The sequence below is a fragment of the Cnephaeus nilssonii genome (genome assembly GCF_951640355.1).
Source record: "Cnephaeus nilssonii genome assembly, chromosome: 6".
NCBI classification, from domain to species: domain Eukaryota; kingdom Metazoa; phylum Chordata; class Mammalia; order Chiroptera; family Vespertilionidae; genus Cnephaeus; species Cnephaeus nilssonii.
This window is the reverse complement of record NC_137077.1, coordinates 73,963,653-73,984,910: the sequence shown is the minus strand read 5'-3', so window position 1 is coordinate 73,984,910 and position 21,258 is coordinate 73,963,653. Positions and strand designations below refer to the sequence as shown.

The 21,258-nt window shown below is 37.2% G+C and overlaps 1 protein-coding gene across 2 annotated transcripts in view; it reads right to left on the bottom strand.

Annotated features, from left to right (window-relative positions):
- Window positions 1–21,258, bottom strand: part of PTPRQ (protein tyrosine phosphatase receptor type Q) — a gene marked incomplete at both ends in the record, with an annotated part of 254,195 nt that overhangs the window by 136,860 nt on the left and 96,077 nt on the right. For both annotated transcript variants that reach the window (XM_079775461.1, XM_079775460.1), the window contains 3 exons: window positions 8,059–8,179; window positions 11,621–11,722; window positions 12,125–12,307. In XM_079775461.1, the coding sequence (XP_079631587.1) occupies window positions 8,059–8,179; window positions 11,621–11,722; window positions 12,125–12,307 (406 nt within the window). The remainder of the gene's footprint in view (window positions 1–8,058; window positions 8,180–11,620; window positions 11,723–12,124; window positions 12,308–21,258) is intronic.

Genomic DNA, 21,258 nt, shown 5'->3' with positions numbered 1-21,258 from the left:
GGCCCCACTCCCTGACCGGGCGGTTCACTGGCCAGTTGTACTGGTCGTTATGGTGCTATGGTCGCTGGCTTCTTATATAGAGAGATAGATGTGTTTTGCTCACCTATTTTGCAACTTGCCTTTTTAGTTTATAATTATGTCGTGATATTTATCAAGTTTGATACCTATAGTTCAAGTTTATCCATTTTAACTGCTCTATAGTAGCCCATTCAATGAATATTCCTCATTTTTTATTAATTAACCTACTGTGGTTGGTAAGTTAGATCTTGTTGTGGCTGTGATGAACACTGCAACGAGCATTCAGGTATATGCATCTTTCTGCTCAAGAATAAGTGTTCTACGAGGGTCTATAAATACATGTGAAAGCATGAAACAGTAAAACTTGTGTACCCTTGAACAAAATGACTAGCAAGAAAGAGCAAAGACAGAGAACTTTTACCATCTCATTAGAAACCTCAAGTTAAAAGATCAAAAGCACCCTTTTACTCAACCATTCCCTCTATTGGTATATCTCTCTTAATCCCAATTTGGCCCCAAACTTCCATGTCTATAATGCTGTTTATCAACTTATTGATACAGTTCATCCATGCTGCCTCAGAGCCTTCATATACTATTTCCACTGAGATGTTCTCCTGATTTATGACTCTATCTTTACCACCTTCATTCTAAAATGGGAGTAAATTAATGAAATTTGAAATGGCCCTCTTCCCATGCTGACTATTAATCTATATCATATGCTCAAACCATTAGGTATTTGTAAAAGGGTGAAAATATTTTAGAAAACTGGAAGAAATAGGACCAAACATACTTTTTAGCATATGAAAGGCCATTTTCTAAGGTATGCTTTCATGTTACAGAGGAAATTATTAGACTAGTGACATTTGATTAAAAAAAAATGTTGTTCAGAATTGTTTGACTGCCTAACATATTGCTTAGCAAGTGTCTTTAAATTATTTTACATATTACATTTTATCTCTAATTAGTCTACCATCATTTTAGCCTTCTATATATTTTATATCTCCCTGCAGAGTAAAATAAACATCTGTCAAACTGATTCAGAATTGCTTTTCATAATTACTGCTAAGAAAAGTGAGAAACATTTCAAAGCCAAAATCTCTACATAAGCTAGACTTTTCAGCATCACTTTTATTTCACAGACTTTTGGCTAAACCTAATAGAGCATTCATTCAGAAGTTTTATACACAAAGAAGAAAACTACTATTAAAATTTACTGACAATATAGAAGTAAAATGGCTAAATAAATCCAAGTTGAATTCAAACATAAAGTAAATAAATAAGCTTTACATCAGTCTACTTAATCCAAAGTGTATTAGAAGAATAAGCTTACTGTGCTCTAATAGAAATTTATTTGTTTAATAGTAGTTGCTCTAAAAATACAAGGGTTATATATCATTTGAAAACATAAAAGTATAATTTATCAGTATAACTGAGGAAAAATACTACTTAACCATATTGCTAGATGATAAAAGTTATTTCAGAAAGCAAACTTTAGAAGAAAAAGTTAATTTAGAATGCAATGGATGAAAACAGATTTCTGAGAACACCATCCACAAAACATATGTGACTCACACAGTAGTGGATATAAAATGACTGTGCATTATTCTTCATGAATTTTTTGTAAAGAAATGCTCACGACAAAGAGAGAAGTCATCCAATATAATAAATGTAATATGAAGCCTGCAGCCTTAGACGGTTTGGCTCAGTGGATACAGCATTGGCCTGTGGACTGAAGGGTCCCAGGTTCAATTCTGGCCAAGGGCACGTACCCGGGCTGTGGGCTTGATCACCAGTGTGGGGAGTGCAGGAAGCAGCCAGTCAGTTGTTCTCTTTTATCATTGATGTTTCTATCTCTTTCTCCCTCTCCCATCCTCTCTGAAATCAATAAAAATATATTTTTTTTAAAAAGGGAGAGGAACCAGATGGCGGCATAGGTAAACATCTGAACTTGCTGTCTCGCACAACCACATCAAAACTACAACTAAAGAAAAAACGGATATCATCTAGAACCACGGGAAGGCTGGCTGAGTGAAAGTTCTACAACAAGAAGGAAAGAGAAAAGCGCATCTAGACTGTGGAAAAGCGAAGGTATGGAGGCACGTGTGAAAATGGGCTGGCAACTGGGTACGCTGTGGTCTTTTTCAATCGGGAGGGAGATACAAACTCCCGACTACTCTGAATTCCAGTACTGGGCGAGACTCTGGGGACCCAGACTCATAAGGGGAGAAACTGGACTGTCCAGCATCAGGCTGGAACACAAGGGCAGCTTTCTCTCAGAGGTGGTCTCAGCGTTCATTGTTTCTGCTTGGTGCCGCGAGACACAGAGACCCAGGGACTTATCCAGGGCAGGGCCAACGGGCAACCATTGCTGTTTGCTCCACCCCCGTGATTCCCTGAGATCACGCCCCACCCAATTTACAACCCCACGCAAGCTGTGCACACAGGCGTTTGCATATGAATGGCCTGGCGTTTTTCAACCTAACCTAACAAACTGCAGCTGGGTCAAAGAACCCCAGAGCTTCAAAAAGAAGGCCTAAGGCTCGTCAGCAGCCTGCATTGCTTCACAGCTGCGCCTCATCTGGGCACCTCCAAACCCCAAACTAAGAGGAGGAATCTGCAGATCTCTTTGTAGCTCCTGCTGGGTGGCCTCAGGCAGGGGTTGACTTTGCACCTCCTTGGAGGTCCAAGAGCCAGTGCACCCAGTGGTCAAAGTGAGACCACACCAGATTACAACTCTTCAGAACCATAAGAGACACACTCAGGGGGCAGACTCAGTGAGCACCAAAGCCCCATTGAAGCAAGTCCTGCCCCATAAGGGTGTTTCCAGCACAGCAGTTCTCCCATTGTAGACACAACTGGTCCTCACAGCCAATTGGTCTGGAGGTCAATTCTGCCCAGTGATACCAACAGCAATCAAGGCTTAACTACAACAAGACTGTTCACACAGCCCACAAAGGGGTGCACCACCAGTGTCCAACTCAGGTAACTGAGAAGGCTGAGCCTCTGGGCCCTATAGGACATCTAGCACACAAAGCCACTCTATCAACACAGGGAAGCAGCCAAAATGTAGAGACAAAGAAACAGGTCACAAATGAAAGAAATGGAGGAAAGCAAACGACTGGATATAGAGTTCAAAACTACGGTTATAAGGTTACTCAAGAATCTTCTAGAAACCTCCAAGAAATTTAGTGAGACCCTCAAGGATATGAAAAAGGACCAATCAGAAATTAAGCATATACTGAATGAAATAAAGAAACCAAAAATCAAGTGAATAAAAAATCTGATGAACAGAATAAACTGGTGAATATAATAGAATCAGGGGCATAGAAAGGGAGTGGACTGACAATTCTCGGGGGAAGGGGGTGTGGGGGTGGGGAAAGAGACTGGACAAAAATTGAACACCTATGGACGAGGACAATGGGGGGGGGTCGGTAAGTGCATGGGGTGGATTGGGAACCGGGTGGTGGAGGGGAGCTATGGGGAGAAAAAGGAGAAACAACTGTAATAATCTGAACAATAAAGACTTCTTTAAAAATTTAAGAAAAAGAAGAAGCCTGCATTTTGTGAACATAATGAAAAGAATAAATAACCAAAGACGCTGTTGTTGTTGTTTCTTAAAGTAATTATTGGAACAACTGAAACAGTGGAAGTAGAATTATGAGAGAAATAGAAACCCTGCTATTAATAATAGCCATAATTTATACAGTATTTTAAGAGAACTATACAGATAAGTAAGTGTCAGAGTTAGGATGCAAACCCATGTCTCTTTGACTCAAGAACCATGTGCACTATGTTATGATACCTGCCTCCTATTCTTCCCAATAAAACATATGGAAAAAATCCTCAAAAGGCATTAGTGACTGTGAAAGAACCAAGAATTATGACTATTTCTTAAACTACATGAGCTAAAGTTTCTAAAGCTTCCAATAAGTATCTTAGTGAGAAGTTACGGGAAATTTAAAAATGCCTCTCTATACTTAATTATCATTAATATATATCTCAGTCTGTTACAGATAATATTCTTGAACATGCTGACATGTTTTTTCCACTTTTGCTCTTTCTTTATGTGATCTTACCCCATTCAACCCAAGGCATCCTTTGTCTGGAAGAGCATCACTGCTCTTATGGCAGAAAGTCAAAGAGAAAAAGTCAATATCAATTTTTAACTCTTAATATATTTTATTGATTTTTTACAGAGAGGAAGAGAGAGGGATAGAGAGTTAGAAACATCAATGAGAGAGAAACATTGATCAGCTGCCTCTTGCACACCCCCTACTGGGGACGTGCCCGCAACCAAGGTACATGCCCTTGACTGGAATCGAACCTGGGACCCTTGAGTCTGCAGGCCGACGCTCTATCCACTGAGCCAAACCGGTTTTGGCTCAATTTTTAACTCTTAAAATATACTTTTAGTTCATTCATCCATTTAAAATATGATCTCAATTATAAGTCAGGTGGCTTTCTGTTCTGGATACAGCAATGAACAAAGAAGTAAATCTTCTCTCTCTCTCTCTCTCTCTCTCTCTCTCTCTCTCTCTCTTTCCTTTCTCTGCCCCCTCCCTTTCAAGCTATCTCTCTCCGTGTGTGTGTGTGTGTGTGTGTGTGTGTGTGTGTGTGTGTGTGTGTGTATAAAATGAAACCAAGTTTTGTAGAGGGAAAAATTTTTTCTACATTCTCTTTATACATCAAGAGTCAATCCTGTATGATTTGAGACCATAGAGTTTGATAAGTAATGATGGTGTAGAGAGGAAGGAGTATATAAAAAATTAAAGTTTTTATCAATCAAGAATAAAAATCCTATATAATAAAAATGTAATATGCAAATGGTCATTACGCCGTGAAGCGTAACAACCCACTGTATAATGACCGAATCACAGATTAGCAGGAGGGTGGGGAAGCAAGCTACAAGTGGGCAGCAGAGAGCTACAGGAGGGGGCAGGGCAGCAAGCTATGGGGGGGGGCGGGCGGAGGGAACTAGAGGAGGGTGACAGTGAGCTACTGGCTACAAGCAGGGATGGAGAGCTACAGGAGGGGGCAGGGCAGCAAGCTATGAGGGGGACAGGGGGAGGGGGACTAGCAGGGGGAGAGCTACTGAAGGGCGGCAGCGAGCTACTGGTGCACGTATTCCTGCACAGGGCTACTAGTAAAAAAATGAAAAGCTTTGCACTACTAAAAAAGAGTGAGAGGAAGAAAAGGGCAAAGCAGTATCACTAGGGTGTCCTGGGATCTTAGGGTGATGGTAGAGTGATCAAAACATCCAAATAGGTTTGTGAAAGAAATCCCATTGTAAAGGACTTGTTCCTTCTCAGGATGAAGAGAAATGACAAGCCTCTCAGAAAATCTTTGTCTTCTATATAGTACCATGGCCAGCAAGACCTAAGGGCTCCTCTAGTGGACACTGAAGAGCTAGGGAAGGGTGTGGAAGTCACCTTCACATCCTGCATACTGCAGATGCAGGCAGGGAAAACAACCAAGTGCCTCTGGGAGTTGAGACAGACATGCTGAGACCCAGGGCACTAGAATAAGCCTGGGGTTGGATCAAGGACAAAACAGAAAGTAAGAACATTGAAACTAGAAGCTATGACTGCAGGTCAGTACCTGAATGATTCCCCAGAAGCCAGGTCAGATAAATCACAGTATCACAGACTTGAAATTCCCTCACCCCAGTTTCATTGGACTTCCCCTGTACCTAGAATCCATCTTAGGAAGTGAAACAGAAAAGAAATACTCATAGAAAGAGGAGGGAAAAAGCACTGTTGGGGAGGTGAACTTTAAATTATTTACCCAAAAGAAATTGAACTAAACCCAGAGGGGTTGAGAAAAGAATGATTTACCCTGAATCAGTGTCCTCACTTCCCACACCAACATTATAAAAAGCACAAAAAGCCAGTCACAGAACATGAGGTCATTTTATATAACATCTGAATTCATATAAATCATACAAAATTATATAGTCTTGCTATATTCTGGAAAGGTAGTATAATATAAATAAATGCCATTGCAATGCATCCTACTATCTTTTTATAAAATTCAGAATTTTATAAAATAGACAACTTAGAATTATAGCTGAATTCCTAGAGTAAGTGGGTCTGATGGACTGTAACAGTTCATAACCAGAGAGAAAAGAAGCAGGTAGACAACACCGCACAGAATGCTGTCTAACCTTGTGTGTCTCTGTGTGTGCTGCACACATGATGCTAAAAACACCCTGATGCTTTAGTGAGACAAGCATGATCACTGCATAGAGAAGGGACTGGGAACTCTAGCCAGAAAAATCTTGACTCTCACTTTCATTAACTTACTTCCCTTTCAGTTTATTCTAACTCAGTAAAATGATGTCAAAATCTTGGAGTATCATGCTTGATTAAAAACAATCTGGACCTTATCATTGATTTATCTTTTTTTATCCCTGCAACAAATCCATCACCAAGTCCTGTCAGCTCTTCAGAACTTCAGTGGCCCATTTGCCTTTTCCATGGCCAATATCATCTATTGCAAAGACTACTAAAACAGCACCCCGACGGGGTTCCCGCTACACCTTTGGCTCCCTACAATTCACTCTCCGTAAAGTATCCACAGTGCTTGAAATTCTCCAGTAACTCCCATCGTTGTTAAAATGAAAACTGAGTCCTTACTGTGGCTTGTACTGACCTCTGTCTGCCCCCCAGTATTACCCTTCTCTGTCTCTGTTACCCCAGAAACACTGACCTCCTTTCTTGTCTTCAAAATGGTAAGTTGTGTTTCCTATGCAGTTGAGCCTATGCAGTTGGTGTTCCTTCTTCCTGGACAACTCCACCCTGCAGATCTTCCCATGACAGGGAGGTCGTTGTCCTCCTCAGATCACAACTCAATGCCTCTTTAAAGAGGATTTTCCCAAGCACCCAAGCAATTAGTACAGTAGCCCTCTTTCCCTTGACTTTCCCTCATTAGTTTGTTTGTGGGTATATAATCCAGTTATCCCTTTAGAGGGTAGGGGACTTATGTGTGTTTTCTTCAGTGTTGTTAATTGAAGGGATTAAAAAATGAATAAATAAATGAATGAATATGGTAACAAGAAGAGAACAATTAACTTCTTCCCACTACTTCTCTTCCTACTAACATCATTCATGTCACTCCTAATTTCACCATGACTGGGAAAAATGACTAGGAATAAGTCAATGAAGAACATAGGAGATGTAGTCCTACACAGCAGTATGTAAAGAGTTTAAAGAGAGAATAGGAAAAGAAAAATTTTAATTTAGGAGAAAAAAGTAAATTTCTTTGAAATATTGTAGCCTCTCAATGCTGGATCTTCCAAGTCAGGAATCTAAATGTAAGAAATGCCTATGCTCCATAAAATATTGTATAAAATGTATTTTCTGAGTTCAGATATTTAAAATACACTAGGATATATATAACAAAACTGATGAATCATTTTAAGAGGATTAACATTGATGAAAATTAGGATTTTTATCTATTGAGTTTTCATAAAGTAGTACTGCCATGTTATTAATTGACAGGAGACACACTATAAGATTTTAACTTTTTCACAATTGATGCATAAATAGGTAATCAGGTAAAAGTTATTAGAAAACTATAAATCCACTGTTTACATTTCAATAGAAAACTGACCTTTAACAGATTTCTGAAGACATATCTTTTAAATTTTAGTTAAAATGATTATATTCAAGAAAAGTTAAAAAGAACAGTAATATAGAAAATAGTTGAGTAAAACTCGGGAAGAGTTTAAAATTATATTCTCTATTCACTTAAGTTGATGGATCAATAATTTTAATGAGCAGAAATGTAGTATAATTATGCATAATACATAATTGTCTTTGTTTTAGTTACAAAAACTATATTATTTGACTATGCTTGGATTTCCACATAATATGGAAAAACTTGTTTCTTAATAAAAGCATATTAACTAGCCAATTAATAATCAGGTTCCTAATGTAGTATCACATTTTGAAATAAAAAAAAATAAACCACATTCCTATTATGTTACAGATTAATACTTGTTCTCAGAACTATTTCCAAAAAAGAAAAAAAAATTCTTACCAGACATAAACTGTGTAATAGAGGATAATTCCATTTGGCTCCACGGGTGGTTTCCATGACAACTTCACCCTGACACCAGACAACTGTTTCACAGAGAAGTCACGGGGGGGAGAATCAGGAGCTGAAAAGTTAGAGTAAAAGATGATGCATTTTATTAAACGTATATTAAAAAGGTTAAAATGAAGGTGCACAACATTTTTTATTATAAACTTTCTGGTAAATGAATCAGGTACAGTGTTTTTCTCCATGGCCATGAGAAACTGATGTTGACTTTCAAAATGAGATGATAAAAGAAGATTTTGCATGGTGGTGTTAGAACATCTGTTTCTGTGATTCAATGGAAAAAAACATTTCATGAGAAAAAAGAGCAAAGAGTATTTCACAGTGATTCACCTACTGCTCAAGTACATCTTGGTAAATTATCATTCTCTAATAAAAATGACACTATGTGGTGAATAAATATAATATATAGTAAAAAAAAGCTCCCTACAAAATAAAAATAGATGGGGGAAAAAATCCACATTTAAAAAGTGAAAGTGATAAGCATAACATTGGGAGAGCAGTTAAAATGACTGACCTCACAAATAAAAACTACACACCTCAATTTCAGTTGTGTTAATGAAATGTAAAATAATATAGATATCTGTTCATTTAGCTTTTGAAATTGAATAGTGTACAAAGGAAACACCAATGCAGCATATAAACAGGAAAATACAGCTTAGGGTCTACATCTCATTCTGCTATAATCGTGTAAGGAATCAAATACTTTAGCCATTCTAATTGAATAAGCACTAAAAGAAATTGCTGTAAACCAGTTAGCCAAGTATATATTTCCATTTAGATAAAACATTTAGAATGTCATTTCTCAGGTGCTGTATTACAGTATAGTAATGTTTTGGACTATTAATATGCAACTTTTACATATAAAATGGTATAAATCACTAAAACTGATCATTGTTACAGTTTTACATGGAAAATGAACAAGTAGGAAGTTAATAGAAATTCTGGGAATTTTTTGAGATCTTCAAACAATGTTAATTTATTAATCTGTACATGTGCACATCACTTTTTCCAATAATTTGGATAAAATACTACCTGAATTATTTTTATTTTCTGAATAACCTTAGTTATAGTTGTGTAGATACATGTGTCTCTGAGTGTTTTCTCATTATTTTGGTAACAACAATGTTTTTAAAAAAGTTTATTGAGCAGAGAAAAGGTTTATGAGATGAGTTCTAAGAACTAATGATGACAGCTGTATTTGTATTTTCATTTGGTATTCCCACTGGCAGTACAATAAAAATGCTATCAAATACTGATTATCACAAGAATCCACATATCATTTGGAGATGCCTGTTTCCCAAGACATGCATTACTTCTATCTGAGAGCTCTCATTTGTCAAAACAAAAGCTTATGCTATTTTCCCTAATATCTTTGCAAAACTTAACATTTTTATTATTGGGGGAAAATATATTTCAATAAAAAATAACACTGATTTAAACATATGTTGTAATCAGGCATTTCTATTCCATACTATTCTTTAATATATTTATGTGGAACATGCGTTAATTCCTGGTATTTTATACTTAATCTTACTATATCCTTGTATAACACATTTTTATGTAATACTTTGTATTGCTTAATAAATATAATTAATATGCCTATCTAAACAAATACTACACATCTATCATAGCCAGGTACTCAGATGCACAGTCAATGCACTGAAACTATTGACTTGAGAGGTAACAAGCTCTGACTGTTATAATCATTTTGGCATTTGTATAAAAATTAGAAAAATAAATGCAACGTCTTTTGCATTTTACTCAGTTCATCATGACAGAGAATATGAGAATACATGAGAAGGGTCTTCATAAGGCTCCTACTCTCTGTGCCTGGCATGATTTTTCCTATCTCTCACCCTCCTTCTTTAGTCATCTGCCTTCAAGTCACAGTTTATACATAACTTTCCCAGATGTCTCAGAATAGCTAGAGTCCCTCTTTTTTCCTGGTGAATAATTTTGGGAACACTTATACCAATAATTAGAATTATAAGTATTATTTGTGTATACATTTATTAAATTTGTATCTCTTCTACTGAACTGAAAGCTCCGTGAGGGCAAGGAACTCCTAATATCCAAAAAAATCAAACTTCATCAGGACTTTATCCCTTCTCAATTTCCTTGCAGTGTTTTGATAAGGGGGTCTTCTTTACCCTTAGCAATTGTATCAATGACGAGGCCAAGGATTTGGATGGATGTTTACCTTGACTCTATTTTTAGCAAACCAGGTTTTCAGATGCATAGTCAATGCACTGAAACTATTGACTTGAGAGGTAACAAGCTCTGACTGTTTGAGATATATGTTCACTACTATCCTAGGCTCTTCCATATAAGATCTCAAATTCTCGGAACAATTTAATTAGAATAGAAATAAAGAACTGGGCAAATAAATTGTAACAGTTTTAATTCTTCTTTTCCAAGTTGGATATATTTTATTTCTTTTTCTTGCCTGATTGCTGTAGCTAGGACTTCCAGTACTATGTTGAATAAGAGGTGAAAGTGGATATCCCTGCCTGTTCCTGATCTTAAGTTTTTCCCCATTGAGTATGATGCTGGCTGTGTGTTTGTCATATATGATCTTTATTATGTTGAGATATGAGCCCTCTATTCTAACTTTGCTGAAAGTTTTATCATAAACTAGAATCTGAACATACATGGGATACAAACTAGCTTGAAGACTGGGAAACTTGAAACAGAAACGGAAAAACAAAAACCTTACAGATGCTTATGATACAACAGTCCCCCCCCCCATTAGAATAGAGCATCCTTTTATAGTAAAAATTAACAGTCCCAAAACACACAATATATAAAACATAAATGCAAATCGAAACCCAAGTATATTCCTCAAAGTTAATTTACTTAGCATGATATATGCCTCTAACTTGGTGAGATACTGGTGTAAAGTGGTCTTGGTAGTAAAGCTGATTTTATTTAGATTAAGAAACAGTAGGTATAAATATTCAATAGGAAGGCTATAAACAATCAGGAATAACACCATGCAAATTATGTAGTGAACCTGGAAAACAGCCTGAGCTCATTAACAAACTAATTCTAATGCAATAAGAAACTATTGCAGGTTCACATAACAGAATCTACTACAAAACTTATGTAAATGCCTATTCTTATTAACATAAAAGTTGAACTAATGAACTCATGAACAGTTATAACTAATGCATTAGTTGGTGTTCAAACTATTCAAACCAAAATATTAACGTTAAAAATTCCGATGAAAAAAAAATTAGTGATTTTTTTTTTTACAGGGCACGGATGACACCAGAATAATTAAAAAAGCGTCTTACACCTGATTTCATTGAACATAAATCTGACTATACTAACTATTTTTACACCATGACAATGAAATCTGTGTAATGCTGGAATGGCACACAACTGATACCCAAGGATACTGTTGTTGTTGTTTTTCATTATATCTTTATCTTCATACATTTTTTTTTTCTGAAATGTGATGGATTCTAAATACATCACTATCCACTACCTTACTTACCATCTTCTTCTGTCAGTACACTAATTGGTGCACTCCGAACTCCTTCACCTTTGAGTGTACTAGCAGACACTTCAATTATATATTGGGTATATTTCTTCAGTCCTAAATAGAAACAAAATTGACAAGTTGAGACTTACCAAATATCCTTTAATAATATGAATGAAGCAAACTATGAAATGTCTCTTAACAATCATCCAAAAGTAAAAGCTAAATGGAAATGTAGATCTTTGAAATAGTAACTCCTGTTATGAGACAAAATGATACTGGCTAATGTGGACAAGGATTGACCTAGAATACTCTTTCATGTGACCTGAAATAAACTCCTGGCTTATCTAACCAAAAAGCCAGAGTGCCATAGCCTCTATAAAACTGCTCACACTCACACTTAATATTTATAATAGAACAAGCTAATATTTTGTGGCCATCCTATCAATATAAAGGTAAATATTTAACATTATATATATATAATGTTTATGTGTATATATATATATATATATATTTTACCTTTAATGTTTTGGATCAAAGAGGTTGTATCTATAGTTCTTTCCTCATTTCCATTACTTCTCTTGAGATAAATTGTATATTTTTGTATGATTCCATTAGGACTATGTGGGGGATGGAATGATATTTCAATCTCTCCAGAGGAAATATTTTTGTAAGTAATATTTTCTGGTGCACTGTCAGGTACTAAAAGAAAAGAAAAAGAAAATAAATGCATAAAATAATTCCATCCTAAAAATCTATTTTGTTGAACTTCTCATTCATGAGCACTACAATGTGATTGTAATATTCTAAATGAAGTACGGTGTAGGTAAATTATACACTAAAAAGAAAAATTTCACCAAAAAAGAAAATTTATACTATTATTTTATATAATAATGCTTATAGGATGATATTTTTATTAAAATACTCGTAACTGTATTAAGCTGCCTTGCACTGCAGAACACACAGACAAAAGAAAGAGGATTGAAAAACACTTTAAAATGATTCTGTTTTTAATTAAATAGATATAGTTAATAATTAGTTTTAGTCTAAAACAAGATCTATGACAAGGCAAGTAATTTTCTCTAGACATAATGCTGTATATTATCGCCTGGCAACAAAACAGTCTTAAAGCACTAGTTCTTTTTGTGTCTGCTAATGTTTTCTTCTATTAAATGCAGTGGTCATAAATGGTTCTCTACATATGTTCAAATAACTAACTGTATGTGGGATTCAAATTCTGGCAAAATATATATTCTAAACTGAATGACTATCTTACTTAAAATAATTAAACACTGCATAAAATAAAACATATTTTTCTTTTAATTACTTGCCAAGTTGACAGGAAAGTAAGAAAACAGTGGTGACCAAAAAACAAAAACAAAAATAAATAAAATAAAACAAACAAACAACACAGTAAAATCAGTATCCTCAGAAGGAAGCTAGAACTAAAGCCAGCTTTGCCTTGGAGGATATTGGTCAATCCCAGTGACTTTGAGCTTCTGTATTAATAGCTGTGCCAGAGAAAGACCTGGACCAGAAAAAGGGTAAGGGATATCCCTGCACAAAGAGCTAGAACCCATAAGAATGCAATTTCAACCAGAACCATTATATGAGACAACTGTAGGGGGCACCTTGAATTCTTCTGCAGAATGCCATAAAATTCACCAGGCGTGGTCACTCTTGGACTAGTGCAATGTGTTCTATTCACTCTCAGGAACTGGAGAGTAGAGAGTAAACCCACTGTGCAAAGGAGGACAGAAAAGAAACTTTTTTCTCTTGCCACTCTTCTTGATAAAGAGATGGGAAAGAAAGAGAAATTATGCAGTTGTAGAACTGCAAGTCTGTTACTAGGAATTTATGTGGCCCAAATCCTGCTGCCTATATAGCATGAAAAACCTCTACTTCAGAATTTAAATTAAAACAAATTTGTAACTCTGAGTTGCTATCATTCAAAAGCAAATAACAAAAGTAAACATAAATTTCTGAAGAAACTCAACTCGGGCCACATAAATTCCTAGGAACAGACTTGCAGTTCTACAACTGCATAATTTCCCACATATAAGGTTTCAAGGAATATGAGTTCACTAATAAAATCACTAAATACCTAAGCAAATTAGGCACCAACAGTTAATGCTGGCAAAGAAGAGGGGAAAAATAATACACATACTCACATACACGCACTCACACAAACACACAAGACTTCAGCTATTGAACTTGCTGTAGAATAAAAATGTGGATGTTTAGTATATTTAAAGGAATAAAACATTTTTTAAAATATAAACAGATAATTCTTCAAATAATAATAACAAATAATATAAATAAGCAAGCAGGGTTGATGAAGAACCAGACAGGCTTTTTAGAACAGAAAAACAAACTAACTGCATTTAAAATTCTCTTGATATATAAAAGCAGATTAGATAAAATAGAGAGAAATTTAGTGAGAAATTTTATAGTATTGGAAAAATTATCAAAATGTAGCTTAGAGAAAGAAAATATAATATATAAAATGGCAGTTAGATATAGAGGGTATACTAAGAAGGTCTAAGATAATAGAATGAGAAGAGTTACTTAAAAAGATAATGGATGAGACTTTATATATATATATATATATATATATATATATATATATATATATATATATATGTTTATTGATTTCAGAGAGGAAGGGAGATAGAAACATCAATGATGAGAAAGAATCATTGATCGGTTGCCTCTTGCATGCCCCACACCGGGCATGTGCCCTGACCAGGAATTGAAGCGTGACCTACTGGTTCGTAGGTCGACACTCAACCACTGAGCCTGACCTACTGGTTCGTAGGTCGACACTCAACCACTGAGCCTGACCTACTGGTTCGTAGGTCGACACTCAACCACTGAGCCATGCCAGCTGGGCATGGCTAAGACTTTTCAAAATAATTGAAAGATATGAAACTCCGGATCAAGGAATTCCAATAAATCCCAAGCAGAGTTTTTTAAAAGTCATATTTAGGCACTTCATTGTGAAAGTACAGTATACAAAAAAGAGAGATGGTCTTAACAGCACCAGAAAAAGACATATAATATATATAGGAATGAAAATTAGACTGACAATTGAAATTAATTGGAAATCTACAGCCAGAAAAATTAGTAAGATTTTCAGACAATCAAGAACAAAGAATGCCATCAACACAACCTCAATAAATGAAATTTTAAATAATGTACTCTCGAGAAAAAGAAATTCCTAGAGATGAAAAACTGGAGTTGCAAAGATAATGTTTAAACATCGTCTGCACAGAACAATAACAATAATGGCTAATTTTGGAAATAAACAATACAAACTAAATACGTAAATATTATTTTCATTATAGAGTCCTGCTATTAAATTATTTCCTTTCAAAAGAAAAAAATGAACCTTTTTATTAGTATCCTAAATACCATGTACATAAATAGTGGTACTATTAATTTTAATAAAGTAGAGAAAAAAAATTCTGAAGACTTGAAAATGTAGATACAGTACCCCCCATGCCAATTATTACCTGCTATGAAGTGTATTTTATCTAAGTAAGACTTCACAGAAAAAAAATTGACCTAAGAATGTTGATAGTTCTAAAATTTTTGGAAGGTTTGTAAATCAGAACATAATTTGATGTAACAATATATAGCAATGTAATCCTACTATCCCTTCCCAAACATCCAAAATCTACTCAGAATGCTTTGTTAACTTTCTGGCCTTCAGTGAAATCTTGGACCTGCTGAGAACACTACATCTTAGCCCGGGTGGGTAGCAGGTAGCCATTTGTTTTTCTGCATAAGTTCTATAACCATAGGACCTGGGAGTTGAATAGTTGAATTTATTGCTCCTCTTTGCCATATTCAGATCTTTTCTCCTTCCTTCCTCCTGAAAAACTTTATGAGCTACACTTTCTTAAGACAGTTATCTAGTGACACTCTGCCTCTTCTCCAAACATCTTAAAAAATTTACCACCTGGTTGACTGACTTCCTCTCTACCACTCATAGAGACATCAACATTGACACAAATGATCTATCCAATTTCCTGGTGTCTGCATTCCTTGATCTCTATAATTCCAACAATCTTTTCCTCTACCTCACCTTTCATAGCAACACCTAAGACCTTGTCATTCCCAGTAACTGCCAGTACTTGGCAACCCCTTTCTATCTTTCCAGCTTACTGACTCTTGTTCTGCCAATCGAGCAATTATTTTATCCTCATCAAATCTTCACTTCCACCTTCCTACTTACTCAGATCAGTGTCTCTAAAATCATCCCCTAGCAATCTCCCTCAACTCCTGCTTTTTTCTATCTTACTTTCCTGGCAAAATTCCAATTTGGTTTAAACCAAACTCAGTGCTAGTTTCATGTCAGCTATTTAACAGTTGAAAATGTCTGAATAAAACATAATTTCATGGTGACTAGTCTCATATAAATTTATAATCTCAAATCTCAAATAAAATAGTTTTCACTATATAGCTTTTATATATATATTTAATTAATTCAGTCTCCCATGCTGTTGTGTATATTTTCACCATTTTTTCTCTCCACAAACATCTAGTATCCTCCCTCTCCTCATTCAAAGCTGATATATTGCCTCTTATTTCCTGAGAAAATAAAACAATTCAGAAGAGAATTGCATTATCTTTCTACCACCAATTTTCCTTTAATTTTCTTCTCCTCTGCTCCTTTCCAAGTCCTAGCCTTCCACTTCTGCATTAGGTTCTATTCCATCTATATAGTCCAATGCTTTAGAACTGAAGTTATACCTCCTCTGTTGGATTTTTATTTTTCCTTTTTTATTGAATTATTTATATCACTAGAGGCCCAGTGCACAAATTTGTGCACAAGTGGGGTCCCTCGGCCTGGCCTCTGGGATTGGGCTGAAACCAGCTCTCTGACATACCCAGAGGGGTCCCAGATTGCGAGAGGGTGCAGGCCAGCCTGAGGGACCCCACCGGTGCAAGATCAGGGCCGGGGAGGGACGCGGGAGGTTGGCCAGATGGGGAGAGACTGCAGGAGGGCTCTAGGGCATGTCCACCTCATCTAGCTCAGTCCTAATCGGCCAGACCCCAGCAGCAAGCTAACCTACTGGTCAGTGTTTGCCCCCTGGTGGTCAGTGCACGTCATAGAGAGTGGCTGAGCGGCCTTAGCATATTATGGTTTGATTGGTTGAACGGATGACTGGACACTTAGCATATGAGGCTTTAATTATATAGGACTATATACATGTGCACACAGTAAAAAAAAAAAAAAAAAAGGATTATTGATTCTACTTGTCCTTTCAATTATTGCTCCATTCTACCTTCCATTTTATATCAAAATTTGCCTTTACTTGTTTAGTCCATTTTCTTGTCTCTTTAAGTCCTGCTTCAGTTAGTTATTTTCCCCATATTTTTTCCATGAAACCTACTGCTGTGAAGTCATCAATGGCCTCCATCTTGCTATATCATTAACCAATTACATGAGCTCTCATCTTACTGCACAGTCAGTAGCATTTGACATAGGAAATAAATTCCTTCTATTTGAAAATCGTTATTCACTTGCCTTCCAAAACATGATTTTGTTCTGATTATTTTCCTATCTCACTGGCCACTTCTGCTTAGTCCTTGACTTGCTCCTTCTTGATTTCCCAAATTATACAATTATTAGAGGCCCGGTGCACAAAACAAAATTCGTGCACTGGGGGGGGGGGGGGGTGTTCCTCAGCCCAGCCTGCACCCTCTCCAATCTGGGACCCCTAGGGGGATGTCCAACTGCTGGTTTAGGCCGGAACCGCTGGCTCCCAACCGCTTGCCTGCCTGCCAGCCTGATCACCCCCTAACCACTCCCCTGCCAGCCTGGTCACCCCCAACTGCCCTCCCCTGCCGGCCTGGTCACCCCCAACTGCCCTCCCCTGCTGGCCTGATTGCCCACAGCTGCCCTCCCCTGCCAGCCATTATGTATCAGCTATCTTGTGACCACATGTGGGCGGCCATCTTGTGTGAGGGTGTGATGGTCAATTTGCATATTACCTCTTTATTATATAAGATAATGCCCCCAGGACATAATTATATGCTTCTTTTCATCTTTAGGACATTCACCCTGATGTGACTTTATCTCATCCCTTGACTTTGAATATCAGAGATATGGTATGGTGGTGCCACCAATTTATGTATTCAACTCTGAATTCCCTCCCTGACTTTCAAACATATATCCAACTGCTTTCATGACAGTCACTTGGATATTTCAAACATATTCAAAACAAAACTACTGAATTTCTCTAAATTGACCTTCTTCCTAACTTCCCCATCTCAGTAAATGGTGCCATCACTTACTCACCCAGATACGCAGATCAAAAAATAATTCTGACTTATCCCATTACTCCCAAATCCAGCATATTCAGCAGCAGTCTTCTAAAACTATAAATCATACCAGGTTCTTGTCTCATAATTCTCTAATAGCTTCCCATTAAAACTAACCAAACTTCTTCTATTGGCGCCCAAAAATCTGCATGGTCCACCTCTGTCTGTCTGTCTCTCTTCATCTGCTAAGCTCCCCCTCCCAGTAACTCATACCACTTGAATGACAGAAATATTCTGTTCTTCCTCAACTACATAAAGTATCTTCTCAGTTCAGGAACTTGGCAATTGCTATTCCACCTTCTGAAACACTTTTCTTTCTTATCCTCATCTAATTTAATCCCATAGATTAATATTTCTGGGTATGTATAACAACTTCAGAGAGACCTTTCTCAGTCCTTTATCTCAAATAGCCGCTCAGTGACTCTGTAACTCTGTCTCCTCTCCCTCATAATTTTTCTTCATAGAACACACCACTATCAAAAGGCGTATGTATTACTTACTAACCTATTTCCTGTGACCCTTCTAAGAATGTTAACTTCCAGGAAGTAGGAATTTTGTCTTATTTACTGTTGTATTCTTGTTGTAGTACATGATATGGAGTCTATACAAATCTGCTCAATGAATGAATAAATATGTTCAACATGACAGAAATGTATTAAAATCAAGATTGAAACTCACAGCTAAGGAAAATAAGTAGAATTGAATAGCTTTTTAATAGCAAGAAAAGGAGAATTAGTAATGCTATGCTTGAATTTTATAGCTCAGTATAACTTCTGATTTTGAAAAATTATCATTGGCACTTTCTAAGTTGTCCCTCTGGAGTTTCCTGCCTACCGCCAGTAGTTAGGATATAAATATGCCTCTCTGACACAGGCTGATATTCTTTGCATTTTTATTGATTAATCCTGAGAGGATACCAGTGGCAGGAAAGTGAGAAGCTAGGAAAATTTCTGAGCAAGTGGAATAGGGAAACTAAGGCAATAAAATTAAACAAGGCTAAACTATTTGAACTACATCAGCCAGCTGGCGAACCATAAGACCTTATCTTCCCTAACCAAGGGCATTTGAGAGCAAATGGCTTATACCTCCCCTCTATAACCAGAGAAAAGATAGCTTAAATCATCCTGGCCTGGAAAAATAGAGACCAAAGACACAATTAATGCTATTTGTGCCAGCTAAACCCAAGGACAGATGAAGTCAGGGGAACAAATAACAAAAACCCATTAAAGCCAGACAGGTCCAAGTTAAAAAGTAAAACAGTATAACAGACCAAAGAATAATCCCAAACTCCCTTATACACTCATTTTAATACATGAGCATATTAAAAATACACCTAGAAAGCTGATGGATATTCTGCTGAAACACTCCCCTATGATTCTCACCTGAAAAGGGGGAAGGGGGAGAGAGAGAAAAAGCCCTCAGGACAAAGGCTCAGTGTAGGCTCACTCTAGAACACACCCATACCTCTTCCCAGGCATGAACTTTTTATTTGTTCCTAAATTCTAAGGGTCCCTAAGAGACTTACAACCAGGGGAGCAGTGGACTCTATCAGCTCAACCCAGGCTTACCGCCTGGTCCTGTCTCCAAGGCCCCTTTTCTCTGACTTCCTAGTGAGCTAAAGCTTTCCCGCCCTGGCTCACTTCTTTCCTATAGCATTTCTAGAGAGCCAAAGCAGAGCCCTGCCTAGGCTCTCTCCTGTTGCTTTGTCTACCCTAAGTCCTTCCTTTGTTTCACTGTCCCCAGCTTTAATAAATGTATTCTCAAAATCATCTGGACTCCATACTGTGCAATCGTTCCTACACAAAGTCAAGAACTCACACACTACAGGCTGGACTGCCCGAGTCAGACCCGTTGCAGGCCAGTCCTGGTCCTGGATCTTCGGGGTAAATAAATCAAGACCAACTTGATAAATTACTATTTCAGAGAGTGATGAGGCACTCTTCAGTTTTCTGAAATAACATAGTGTCTCCAATTGTAGTGTGCAAAATAGATAATCCTACCTAATAAAATAGTAATATGCAAATTGACCGCACCTTCGATACGCCCAAGCCACGCCCACCAACCAATCAGGGTGAGTATGCAAATTACCCAACAAAGATGGTGGTTAACTTGCATATGCTGAGGGAGGGAGGAGTGAAGACTGAAGACAACTTAGAAGGAAGAGGGAGGAAAAGCGGAAAGCAAGGTGGCTGCCAGAGGGAAAGCCCGGGCAGGGCAGGGCGGGGCAGGGCGGAGCAGGAGGGGGTGGAGGGGTGGGGACCCCGCGCGGCAGTGGCGCGCGGGTGCAGGCGCTGCGGCTGCAACTGCGGTGGTGGCGGCAGCACACGGCCGCAGCGGCCGCTTGCAGGACTCTTCCTGCAAATGCGCTACTAGTTCAAGAATAAAAAGTAATTATTATAGTTAGTTGAAAGAAGCTAAATCTTTATAAAAATTAAAAATAAATAAGGTAGTTCATGATTATACTAAAATAGGAAGTGGGAATTTACCTTGTGTATGCCAAAAGATTGTTGTTTGGCATATACTGGTATAGTGTTAATGTTATGTAGATAAATTAAAATATGCATAGCCCATGGACAGACAATATTGTGGGGAAAATCTAGGGAGGGAACTGGAGAGGGATGGAGTGGATCGATGGGGGGAAAAGGAGGACATGTGTAATACTTTCAACAATAAAGATAAATTTTAAAAAAAGAAATGTGATTACTTTAATATAAAATTAAGAGTCCCACCACATCAAATTTTGGTCAACATCTAAGTTACTATCCACAGTGGTTGTTGCTCAGAATCAGATGTATTCAAGGCATTTGGCTAAAGGCTTACTGTAAAGAAAGCTAAGTCTTGCTTTGGATGGGTGGCTCAGTCAGTTGGAGCATCTTCTCATCTACTGGGTTTAATTCCTGATCAGGGCACATACCTGGGTTGTGGGTTCGATCACCAGTCAGGGTGCATATGGGAGGCCACCGTTTAGTGTTTCTCATTCACATCAGTGTTTCTCTCTCTCTCTTTCTAAAATCAATGAAGACATATCCTCAGGTGAGAATTTAAAAAAGTAGTTATGTCTTAAAAAGGATACAGAATATATGGATCATCATAGAGTAATCTGTTTGGGAACTTAAAAGTTCTTTATGTGATTACTGCATACTACGTATGAGAAAATACAACCTAATCTCAAGTTTGCTTGTCAACTGTACATTCTATACTTAAAGCACAGATATAAACACACACACACGAATTAGTCATGTATTGCACTTTCCTGATTGAATACAGGAGTACAGTATTTTACTTCCAAGCATTAGTAAAACCTGATTCCCCAACTAAGA